Source organism: Schistocerca cancellata, chromosome 12 (genome assembly GCF_023864275.1).
Source record: "Schistocerca cancellata isolate TAMUIC-IGC-003103 chromosome 12, iqSchCanc2.1, whole genome shotgun sequence".
NCBI lineage: Eukaryota > Metazoa > Arthropoda > Insecta > Orthoptera > Acrididae > Schistocerca > Schistocerca cancellata.
In genome coordinates, this window is record NC_064637.1 from 124,394,386 (window position 1) to 124,407,832 (window position 13,447).

At 41.7% G+C, this 13,447-nt stretch overlaps 1 protein-coding gene across 1 annotated transcript in view; it reads right to left on the reverse strand.

The window, feature by feature from the left end:
• Positions 1 to 13,447, reverse strand: part of LOC126109509 (ectopic P granules protein 5 homolog) — a 343,395-nt gene that overhangs the window by 260,052 nt on the left and 69,896 nt on the right. Inside the window, exon 9 of the mRNA XM_049914531.1 lies at positions 8,398 to 8,592. Within this exon, the coding sequence (XP_049770488.1) occupies positions 8,398 to 8,592 (195 nt within the window). The remainder of the gene's footprint in view (positions 1 to 8,397; positions 8,593 to 13,447) is intronic.

The window sequence follows — 13,447 nt, forward strand, 5'->3', positions numbered from 1 at the left end:
CCACATTTCGAAAGCTTCTCTTCTTGTCCAAACTATTTATCGTCCATGTTTCACTTCCATACATGGATACACTCCATACAGATACTTTCAGAAATGACTCCCTGAGACTTTAATCTATACTTGATGATAACAAATTTCTCTTCTTCAGAAAAGCTTTCCTTGCCATTGCCAGTCTACATTTTATATCCTCTCTACTTCGACCACCATCAGTTATTTTGCTCCCCAAATAGCAAAACTCCTTTACTACTTTAAGTGTCTCATTTCCTAACCTAATTCCCTCAGCATCACCCGACTTGATTCGCCTACATTCCATTATCCTCGTTTTGTTTTTGTTGATGTTCATCTTATATCCTCCTTTCAAGACACTGTCCATTCCGTTCAACTGCTCTTCCAAGTCCTTTGCTGTCTCTGACAGAATTACAATGTCATCGGCGAACCTCAAAGTTTTTATTTCTTCTCCATGGATTTTAATACCTACTCCGAATTTTTCTTTTGTTTCCTTTACTGCTTGCTCAATATACAGATTGAATAACATTGGGGAGAGGCTACAGCCCTGTCTCACTCCCTTCCCAACCACTGCTTCCCTTTCATGTCTCTCGACTCTTATAACTGCCATCTGGTTTCTGTACAAATTGTAAATAGCCTTTCGCTCCCTGTATTTTACCCCTGCCACCTTTAGAATTTGAAAGAGAGTATTCCAGTCAACATTGTCAAAAGCTTTCTCTATGTCTACAAATGCTAGAAATGTAGGTTTGCCTTTCCTTAATCTTTCTTATAAGATAAGTCGTAAGATCAGTATTGCCTCACGTGTTCCAATATTTCTACGGAATCCAAACTGATCTTCCCTGAGGTCGGCTTCTACCAGTTCTTCCATTCGTCTGTAAAGAATTCGCGTTAGTATTTTGCAGCTGTGACTTATTAAACTGATAGTTCAGTAATTTTCACATCTGTCAACACCTGCTTTCTTTGGGATTGGAATTATTATATTCTTCTTGAAGTCTGGGGGTATTTCGCCTGTCTTATAAATATTGCTCACCAGATGGTGAGGACTGGCTCTCCCAAGGCCGACAGTAGATCTAATGGAATGTTGTCTACTCCCGGGGCCTTGTTTCGGCTCAGGTCTTTCAGTGCTCTAACAAACTCTTCACGCAGTATCGTATCTCCCATTTCATCTTCATCTACATTCTCTTCCATTTCTATAATATTGTCCTCAAGTACATCGCCCTTGTATAGACCCTCTATATACTCCTTCCACCTTTCTGCTTTCCCTTCTTTGATTGGGACTGGGTTTCCATCTGAGCTCTTGATATTCATACAAGTGGTTCTCTTTTCTCCACAGACCTCTCTAATTTTCCTGTAGGCAGTATCTATCTTACCACTAGTGAGATAAGCCTCTACATCCGTCCATTTGTCCTCTAGCCACCCCTGCTTAGCCATTTTGCACTTCCTGTCGATCTCATTTTTGAGACGTTTGTAATCTTTTTTGTTTGCTTCATTTACTGCATTTTTATATTTTCTCCTTTCATCAAATAAATTCAATATTTCTTCTGTTACTCAAGGATTTCTACTAGCCCTCGTCTTTTTACCTACTTGATCCTCTGCTGCCTTCACGACTCCATCCCTCAGAGCTACCCATTCTTCTTCTACTGTACTTCTTTCCCCCACTGCTATCAACTGTTCCCTTATGCTCTCCCTGAAACTCTGCACAACCTCTGGTTTAGTCAGTTTATCCAGGTCCCATCTCCTTAAATTCCCACCTTTTTGCAGTTTCTTCAATTTTAATCTGCAGTTCATAACCAATAGATTGTGGTCAGAGTCCACATCTGCCCCTGGAAATGTCTTACACTTTAAAACCTGGTTCCTATTTCTCTGTCTTACCATAATATAATCTATCTGATACCTTTTAGTATCTCCAGGGTTCTTCCATGTATACAACCTTCTTTTATGATTCTTGAACCAAGTGTTAACTATGATTAAGTTATGCTCTGTGCAAAATTCTAACAGACGGCTTCGTCTTTCATTTCTTAGCCCCAATCCATATTCACCTACTATGTTTCCTTCTCTCCCTTTTCCTACACTCGAATTCCAGTCACCCATGACTATTAAATTTTCGTCTCCCTTCACTATCTGAATAATTTCTTTTATGTCATCATACATTTCATCAATTTCTTCATCATCTGCAGAGCTAGTTGGCATATAAACTTGTACTACTGTAGTAGGTGTGGGCTTCGTGTCTATCTTGGCCACAATAATGTGTTCACTATGCTGTTTGTAGTAGCTTACCCGCACTCCTACTTGTTTATTCATTATTAAACCTACTCCTGCATTACCCCTATTTGATTTTGTATTTATAATCCTGTGTTCACCTGACCAAAAGTCTTGTTCCTCCTGCCACCGAACTTCACTAATTCCCACTATATTTAACTTTAACCTATCCATTTCCCTTTTTAAATTTTCTAACCTACCTGCTCGATTAAGGGATCTGACATTCCAAGCTCCGATCCGTAGAACGCCAGTTTTCTTTCTCCTGATAACAACATCCTCTTGAGGAGTCCCCGCCCGGAGATCCGAATGAGGGACTATTATATTATGCCAAGCAAAACCACCTACCAGCAATTTGACACGAGCGGAAAGGAGGGCACTGAGGGAGATCAATGTGGATAAGAGCATTATTGTACTTGCAGCTGATAAAGGAAATGCTACGGTTTTGCTAAACACCGAAGATTATCACAAGAAGATTAGTGACCTTTTGGATCCCACTACGTATAAAAAGCTTCAGAAGGATCCTACAACCAAAATTTTGAGAAATACCAGTCAACTGGTAAAACAATATTCTCTTTCCTTGGATGATAAAAGACAACTCTGCAAAACAGAAGCTCATCCACCCAGACTATATGGACTCCCAATGGTACATAAACCACAGGTCCCGATGAGACCAACTGAGAGTGCTATAGGATCGCCAACACAAGAGGTGGCCAGATATCTAGCCTGCTTGCTGCAAACATACATTGGCAGAATGGACAGTTACATTAAAAACTCTGTGCATTTTATTGAAAAACTGAGGGAGATTAATGTCAGCCCAAGTGATATGCTTGTGAGCTTCGATGTAGTGTCATTGTTTATCACGGTACCTGTAAATGGAGCTATTTCATATATAGCAGATATTTTTCCGACTGACATAGTATCTTTATTTAAACACTGCCTGACGACAACTTATTTCCAGTACAACAACGAGTTTTTTGAACAGACTGACGGGGTGGCGATGGGAAGCCCTCTCAGCCCAGCTGTTACCAATTTATTTAGGGAGATCTTCGAACTGCGAGCGCTGCAGACTGCCAGTAAAAAGCCAGCTAAATAGTACTGCTATGTTGATGACAGAAGAAGAGCTGTATATCTTCTTGGTGTATCTGAACAGTATTAACTCGAAGATACAGTTTACGATGGAGAAAGAGAGCAACGGTCAACTCAATTTCCTGGATGTGTCGGTAATTAAATGGGTGGATGGGATGCTGGGCCACAAGGTATATAGAAAGAACACTCACATGGATCAATACCTCCACAAGAAATCAAACCATCATCCTAGGCAAAAAAGAGGTGTCATGAAAACCTTGGTGGACAGAGCCAACAAAATCTGCGAGCTGGCTTACTTGCAAGATGAATTAAATCACTTACAATCAGCCTTCATGAAAAATGGATATACCAGCAAGGAAATTGTTCGAGCCCTCCATCAAAGAAGAAAAGAAGCCAGAAGTCAAGAGCAACAACGGTCACCTACCGGAAAAGTTTTCCTACCGTTCATTAATAAAGTCACGGACCGTATCAGGAATGTTCTGGCCAGGTATGGGATCGAAACAATCTTCAGACCCACCAAGAAGATTAAGAAATATTTAAGAACTGCAAAAGACGCCCAACACCCCCTAGCAACAACTGGGGTATACAAAATTCCATGCAGTTGTGGACAAGTATATATTGGAACGATGAAAAGAAGTGTAAACACCCGCTTAGCCAAACATAAAAGAAACTGTCACTTAGGACACATCAAAAAATCGGCCGTAGCTGAGCATGTTTTTCGAGATGGGAACCACGAAATTAAATTTAATGAGACAAGCGTTCTAGCACCAACATCCCACTATCATGCGCGCATGAATAGAGAAGCAATAGAGATTCACAAACACCACAATAATTTTAATAGAAAAGAGGAAGTTTTAAAGTTGTACAAAATATGGATGTCAACATTGCGTCAGCAGAATGACAATCAATTACTCTTAATCAAGAATTATGACACCTTCCAAAGGTAGGCATACTGTCGGCATCATGTGACGAATGTTGGTGCCCTCTATGCACTCTATAAATGCGAGAGTACATGGAGCCTCAGTGGCAGTAGCCGGACGACCTCAGAAGATGTCTCATGCAGATGGAGACGAAACATCAGGTGGAAATATTATACATCGACCGCCGCCTCTCAGCCTGGAAGTTTCAACTGAAGAATATCAGTTTAATAAGTCACGGCTACAAAACACTAACGCGAATTCTTTACAGACGAATGGAAGAACTGGTAGAAGCCAACCTCGGGGAAGATCAGTTTGGATTCCATAGAAATATTGGAATTGGAACATGTGAGGCAATACTGACCCTACAACTTATCTTAGAAGATAGGTTAAGGGAACGCAAACCTACATTTCTAGCATTTGTAGACTTAAAGAAAGCTTTTGACAATGTTGACTGGAATACTCTCTTTCAAATTCTAAAGGTGGCAGGGGTAAAATACAGGGAGCAAAAGGCTATTTACAATTTGTACAGAAACCAGATGGCAGTTATAAGAGTCGAGGGGCATGAAAAGGAAGCAGTGGTTGGGAAGGGAGTGAGACAGGGTTGTAGCCTCTCCCCAATGTTATTCAATCTGTATATTGAGCAAGCAGTAAAGGAAACAAAAGAAAAATTCAAAGTAGGAATTAAAATCCATGGAGAAGAAATAAAAACTTTGAGATTCGCCGATGACATTGTAATTCTGTCAGATACAGCAAAGGACTTGGAAGAGCAGTTGAACGGAATGGATAGTGTCTTGAAAGGAGGATATAAGATGAACATGAACAAAAGCTAAATGAGGATAATGGAATGTAGTTGAATTAAATGATGCTGAGGGAATTAGATTAGGAAATGAGGCACTTAAAGTAGTAAATGAATTTTGCTATTTGGGGAGCAAAATAACTGATGATGGTCGAAGTAGAGAGGATATAAAATGGAGACTGGCATTAGCAAGGAAAGCATTTCTGGAGAAGAGAAATTTATTAACATCGAGTATAGATTTAAATGTCCGGAAGTCGTTTCTGAAAGTATTTGTGTGGAGTGTAGCCATGTATGGAAGTGAAACGTGGATGAAAAATAGTTTGAACAAGAAGAGAATAAACTCTTTTGATATGTGGTGCTACAGAAGAATGCTGAAGATTAGATGGGTAAACCACATCACTAATGAGAAGGTATTGAATAGAATTGGGGAGAAGAGAAATTTGTGGCACAACTTGACTAGAAGAAGGGATCGGTTGGTAGGACATGTTCTGAGGCATCCAGGGATCAACAATCTAGTATTGGAGGGCAGTGTGGAGGGTAAAAATCATAGAGGGAGACCAAGAGATGAATACATTAAGGAGATTCAAAAGGATGTAGGTTGCAGTAGGTACTGGGAGATGAAGAAGCTTGCACAGGGTAGAGTAGCATGGAGAGCTGCAGCAAACCAGTCTCTGGACTGAAAACCATAACAACAACAACAACAACAACAACAACAGTGCAGCTGCAAGAGGAGCTAAGGTTTCACACATAATATTGGTGTTTTTTAGCATGTGTTAACCTTCAAGGAACATCAAACATAAATGTCACAGTAAAATTTGAAAATAATTGCATAAATGGCAGGTCGTCTGGGCCTGAAATTTTTCTATGTGGCTGGTCCTCAAAGAATTAGTTCTGAAAGAGAGTCAAACACTCTGTGATTTAAGAAATTCATCACACATAACATAAATGATGATAAATATAAAGGGAAATTTATTTTGAAAGTAATGCTTCTCAAAACACCATTCACAGTATTTTCCCGTGAACTGTTAGAAATGTAAACAGTTGGGATGTGACGCTCATCGAAAGCAGCTTATTGTTATGAAGTATTGCACAGTCTTTGTCTTAAAGCCTTTGACCCACGCTGCTGTCAGCAGTTGCTTTGCACCCTGTGTTTTGTTGTTGTACATGGCACTTCTTTCCAATTACAGTATTAATTTAGTGTTATTTTCTCATTTTTTTTTTATTACTGCAGTACTGGCCTGAAAGTTAAATTCTTTGTTGGAGTACTAGTTCTTACCAGTCAAAATTATAGAAATTGAACTGACTGAAATTCTACAAAATTCCGAGGGTTTTGAAACAATGGAAGACTGGGATGGAATAATGGCAAATTGCGGTCAAGAAACAGCTGGACCACACAGTTGCTGTGCATGGTACCCAGGACAACATTCTTCATTTCAGCTTCATAGTGTGTGCCATCTTGATCCTTCCTACCGACACCACTGTCTCTGAATTGTGCAAGTGGGAACTCTCCTTCCATTATACCCTACGTTCCCATAACCCAGCTGGCCTCAACCTTCATTACTCATTGTTCTTTACCCATTTATCCCCTTCCCTGTTCCCACTCCAGCACTTCACAGCCCCCTTTTCCACCAACACACTCAAAGTCTTTTTACTTCTCTCCTCCCCCACTGCCCCCCATCCCCCTCCCACCCTCTGTCTAGCCTCCGACTACTCTTAGCTGCTCTACCCTGATTAGATTAGATTCGATTAGTTTTTGTTCCATAGATCCATGCTGAGGAGATCCTCGTGGATGTGGAACATGTCAATTTCTTTCTTTCTTTCTTTCTTTCTTTCTTTCTTTCTTTTTTTTTTAAAAAAAAAGCTGAAATAACAATACTAATAGTATGAATATATACAATACATCATTTGTTTCTATTAAAAAATTCATCAATGGAGTAGAAGGAGTTGGCCACTAGTAAGTCTTTCAGGCTCCTTTTAAACTGATCTTTATTTGTAACTAAATTTTTTATGTTTGCTGGCAAATTATTGAAGATGAGTATTCCTGAGTAGTGGACCCCTTTTTGAAGTAAAGTAAGTGCTTTTAAGTCCTTGTGCAGATCATTTTTGTTTCTGGTATTGTATGTATAAACTGAGCTGTTTGTTGGAATAAAAGAGATATTTTATTTAGGACAAATTTCATTAAGGAGTAAATATACTGAGAGGCAGTAGTTAGTATACCCAGTTCTTTGAAGAGGTTTCTACATGACGTCCGTGAATTTACTCCACAAATAATACGTATTACACGCTTTTGGACTCTGAAAACTTTTGTTTGACTTGAAGAGTTACCCCAAAATATACCATATGACATTATGGAATGAAAGTAGGCAAAGTATGCAAGCTTTTTCATTTTTATGTCGCCTACGTCAGCTAACACTCGAACTGCAAATACAGATTTGTTAAGGCATTTCTGCAGTTCTGTGGTGCGCTCCTCCCAACTGAATTTATTATCAAGTTCCAGGAATTTAAGACTGTCAACCTCTTCTATCTGCTCTTCTTCATACTTTATGCATATGCTGGGTGGAACCAGTCAATTATAACTGGGACATTTCCTGACTGGCTAAAATATGCAGATGTTAAGCCTCTATTCAAGAAAGGGGATAAAGAGATACCATCAAACTACAGACTGATTTCACTTTTGCCAGCATTCTTAAAAATTTTAGAAAAAGTAATGTACAGGCAGCTTCTCAACCATCTGACCACAAATAACGTATTATCAAGAACACAGTTTGGATTTCTGAAGGGTTCTGATATCGAGAAGGCTATTTACACCTACAGTGAAAATGTACTTAATTCATTAAATAACAAATTACAAGCAGCAGGTATTTTCTGTGATTTGTCCCCACCTTGTCTGTGTATGCTCCCATATGTAGCACTTTACATCCCCCACCCCTACCCTGGTATCCCCCCACGCCAGTGTTCTCCTTAGCCCCACCATCCAGATTGCTTCTCCCACCATGTGCTGTAGCTCTCAATCTGACCTCGGCGGCCAGAGGCAGTGGTCAAGTGTGAGAGCTGCATTTGTGTGAATGTGTGTGTATGTTACCTAATTCTGAAGAAGGCCTTTCAGCCCAAAACCTACTTGTTTAGCAGTCTTTTTGTTGTGTCTGCATTCCAAGGTTTTTCCCAATTGAAAAAGTTCCCTCACTTTTCCCAGATTTCCCAACTGCCCCGGGGAGTATACACCCTGTGATGACACTCAACCTCTCTGCTAAGGGGTACATGTGGTAGTGTGGGTAACATAAAAATAAGAAAACAGGTTACGCAGTGTAGCCAGTTGGTCTGCTGCGGTACCTGAGGCTCTGCCACTGGTCCGAGACGTACTGCACGGTGTGCCGGATGAGGCGGCCCAGGCGGCGACCGAACTGGCGGTAGCGCGGCGAGCTGTAGGTGGCGAGGCCGGTCCGCAGCAGCCTCACCAGCACCGTGCAGAAGGCGAAGAGCCGCAGCACGTGCTGCTCCGTCACCAGGCTCGGGTCGTACAGGTCCCTGCACACCCAGTAACCACACAGCACTGCAACCTCAAAACGGCAGGTGTGAGACAGCTAAAAACAGTAGCAGTGCCACAGCAAGGCGTTTGATACAGTTCCCCACAGTAGTTTAATGAACAAAGTAAGAGCATATGGACTATCAGACCAATTGTGTGATTGGATTGAAGAGTTCCTAGATAACAGAAGGCAGCATGTCATTCTCAATGGAGAGAAGTCTTCTGAAGTAACAGTGATTTCAGGTGTGCCGCAGAGGAGTGTCATAGGACCCTTGCTATTCACAATATACATAAGTGACCTTGTGGATGACATCGGAAGTTCACTGAGCCTTTTTGCGGATGATGCTGTGGTGTATCAAGACGTTGTAACAATGGAAAATTGTACTGAAATGTAGGAGGATCTGCAGCGAATTGACACATGGTGCAGGGAATGGCAATTGAATCTCAATGTAGACAAGTGTAATGTGCTGCGAATACATAGAAAGAAAGAGCTCTTATCATTTAGCTACAATATAGCAGATCAGCAACAGGAAGCAGTTAATTCCATAAATTACGAGGGCAGTTCAATAAGTAATGCAACACATTTTTTTCTCAGCCAATTTCGGTTGAAAAAACCGGAAATTTCTTGTGGAATATTTTCAAACATTCCCACTTCATCTCGTATAGTTTCATTGAGTTCCGACACGTGGCAGCGCTGTATGGAGCTGTTAAAATGGCGTCTGTAACGGATGTGCGTTGCAAACAACGGGCAGTGATCGAGTTTCTTTTGGCGGAAAACCAGGGTATCTCAGATATTCATAGGCGCTTGCAGAATGTCTACGGTGATCTGGCAGTCGACAAAAGCACGGTGAGTCGTTGGGCAAAGCGTGTGTCATCATCGCCGCAAGGTCAAGCAAGACTGTCTGATCTCCCGCGTGCGGGCCGGCCGTGCACAGCTGTGACTCCTGCAATCACGGAGCGTGCGAACACACTCGTTCGAGATGATCGACGGATCACCATCAAACAACTCAGTGCTCAACTTGACATCTCTGTTGGTAGTGCTGTCACAATTGTTCACCAGTTGGGATATTCAAAGGTTTGTTCTGTTGGGTCCCTCGTTGTCTAACCGAACACCATAAAGAGCAAAGGAGAACCATCTGTACGGAATTGCTTGCTCGTCATGTGGCTGAGGGTGACAATTTCTTGTCAAAGATTGTTACAGGCGATGAAACATGGGTTCATCACTTCGAACCTGAAACAAAACGCCAGTCAATGGAGTGGCACCACACCCACTCCCCTACCAAGAAAAAGTTTAAAGCCATACCCTCAGCCGGTAAAGTCATGGTTACAGTCTTCTGGGACGCTGAAGGGGTTATTCTGTTCGATGTCCTTCCCCATGGTCAAACGATCAACTCTGAAGTGAATTGTGCTACTCTTCAGAAATTGAAGAAACGACTTCAGCGTGTTCGTAGGCACAAAAATCTGAACGAACTTCTCCTTCTTCATGACAACGCAAGACCTCACACAAGTCTTCGCACCCGAGAGGAGCTCACAAAACTTCAGTGGACTGTTCTTCCTCATGCACCCTACAGCCCCGATCTCGCACCGTCGGATTTCCATATGTTTGGCCCAATGAAGGACGCAATCCGTGGGAGGCACTACGCGGATGATGAAGAAGTTATTGATGCAGTACGACGCTGGCTCCAACATCGACCAGTGGAATGGTACCGTGCAGGCATACAGGCCCTCATTTCAAGGTGGCGTAAGGCCGTAGCATTGAATGGAGATTACGTTGAAAAATAGTGTTGTGTAGCTAAAAGATTGGGGAATAACCTGGTGTATTTCAATGCTGAATAAAACAACCCCTGTTTCAGAAAAAAAATGTGTTGCATTACTTATTGAACTGCCCTCGTATCTGGGAGTACGCATTAGGAGCGATTTAAAATGGAATGATCATATAAAGTTGATCATCGGTAAAGCAGATGCTAGACTGAGATTCATTGGAAGAATCCTAAGGAAATGCAATCCGAAAACAAAGGAAGTAGGTTACAGTACGCTTGTTCGCCCACTGCTTGAATACTGCTCAGCAGTGTGGGATCCGTACCAGATAGGGTTGATAGAGAAGATCCAATGGAGAGCAGCGTGCTTCGTACAGGATCATTTAGTAATCGCGAAAGCGTTACGGAGATGATAGATAAACTCCAGTGGAAGACTCTGCAGGAGAGACACTCAGTAGCTCGGTACGGGCTTTTGTTAAAGTTTCGAGAACATACCTTCGCCGAAGAGTCAAGCAGTATATTGCTCCCTCCTACGTATATCTCGCGAAGAGACCATGAGGATAAAATCTGAGAGATTAGAGCCCACACAGAGGCATACCAACAATCCTTCTTTCCACGAACAATACGAGACTGGAATAGAAGGGAGAACCGATATAGGTACTCAAGGTACCCTCCGCCACACACCGTCAGGTGGCTTGCGGAGTATGGATGTAGATGTAGAATTCTTTCAGATCAGACTACTGCACAAATTCTAGTTGATAAAGCCACGTTCGTTGTCTGGACAGTGTAATACTGGGTTGACACCTAAGTTCATAGTATTTTTCCCTAACTTAAATAAATGCAACAGATACAAGTAACAGAGAATTCAGACGTCAATAATATATTCCCCTTCACTGTTTACAACGGTCTGCCAATTCTGGAGTAACATTTCAGTTCCAAAACTGTAGAAATCATGTGGTTTAGAGGCGAAGAACTTGTCGAGCCGTGTTCAGAACACATTTTCATCCAGAAAGGAAGTTCCATCATGGCTGTTTCGTAGAGAGCAGGCGCACGTGAAAAGGTCAGGTGAATAAGGTTGATGCAGAATGACTTCCCAACCCAACTGCTGTACAGCGTTGTGTTTGTTTGTGTGTCTGTCGACCTGCCAGCACTTTCATTTGGTAAGTCACATCATCTTTGTTTTTAAATATATTTTTCCTTCGTGGAATGTTTCCTTCTATTATAACAGTATACTAAAGGTTGTTGAGACATAGGGTATCATAGAAGTCAGACAGTTCCAATGCTGCTCTGTGAGGCACTGTTGTCCCTGAGTACTCCACATGTCACTCTTCAGCAGCTACAGCTTGTACAGGTTCCCCACCAAGTGCCCCTCTTCCCTCCCCCTCTCGCACATACATTTTTGTCACCAGTCCTTTGACCGGTTTGACGTAGCCTACCACAAATTCCTCCTCTGCACTAACCTCTTCATCTCAGAGTAGGACTTGCAACCTATGTCCTCAATTATTTGCTGGATGTATTCCAATCTCTGTCTGCCTCTACAGTTTTTGCCCTCTACAGCTCTCTCTAGACATTATTCCCTGATGTCGTAGCACATGTCGTATCATCATCTCCCTTCTTATCATCAGTGTCTCCGTATCTTTTTCTCTGCAATGATTCTGCGGAGAACCACCTCGTTACTTACCTTATCAGTCCACCTAATTTTCAATATTCTTCTGTAGCTCCACACCTCAAATGCTTCAGTTCTCTTCTGTTCCAGTTTTTGCACTGTATATGATTCACTACCATAAAATGCTGTGCTCTAAACAGACACTCTCTGAAATTTCCTTTTCAATTTACAGCTTAGCAGTCTTCTCTTGGCAGGAATGCCCTCTTTGCCTGTGCCAGTCTGCTTTTTATGTTCCCCTTGCTTCCTCCATCACGGATTATTTTGCTGCTGGTGTCAGGTGGTGCAGCACGATCACATGCAGTACAGTCCAGTCACCTGACTGACCAAGTCTCTTCTGTTTGTGCACTCTTGCCCACTTGTGATCGGGCTATAACAGCCAGGTATAAATCATTACAGTGTGTTATCATTTAATTCCAATAAAATAATATAGAGTACTTATGGACAAAGTTTAAACTGATGGTAAACAACACTCTGGAGGAGTATGAGGTGTGATCAAAAAGTAATGGGGATTTCATTTATTTATTATAAAGTTTTTCCCCCTCAAAGTGATCCCCCTCTGATACAATACACTTGTGCCAGCACTTTTTCAAGTCTTGGAAACACTTCTGGAACTCACTTTTCATTATGGTGTTCAGCTCCTTCAGTGATTCAGTTTTTATCTCATCAATGATGGCAAAACGATGTCCTTTCATGGTTCTTTTCAGCCTCAGGAACAGAAAGAAGTCACGGGGGTCACGTCTGGAGAATATAGTGAATGAGGCAATGTAACAGTTTTGTTTTCTGGCAAAAAACTCATGAAAGAGCATTGAGCTGTCAGCAGGAACATTATCTGATGCAATTCCCATGTGTAGTTTTGCCACAATTCTGGTCATTTTCTTTGGATTGCTTCACACAAATGGAACACACCTTACTGACTGTACGACCATAAGGCAGGAACACATGATGCACTATCCCAATGTACTCATGGAAAACAGGGAGAAAAACCTTCACAAATGATCGAACTTGTCCTTTTCAATCGGCTTTGACGTCATACCTGTGTACCCAGTTTTGCCACCTGTTACAACCTTCTTTAGAAGTTCTGGATCATTGTTGACTTCATTAAGCAATTCCTGAATAATGTCTACGTGATGTCATTTTTGGTCAAAATTCAACAATTTTGAAACAAACTTTGCTACTACACTTTCATGCCCAAAAATCCAAAAAAAGGTTGGCCTGAGCCAAAGGATATTTCAGTGTCATCAGAATCATCTTTGATGGTGATTCGGCTATTTTACAGAACCATTTTCTTTACTTGCTCCACATTTTTCTCACTAATTGATGTGCTGGATGCCCATGACAGTTGTCATCCTCAATGGCCAGTTGTCATCCTCAATGTCTTCCCGAGCCTGTCAGGAAAGTTTACACCTCTCACAAACTCTTGCCTTACTCACAGTG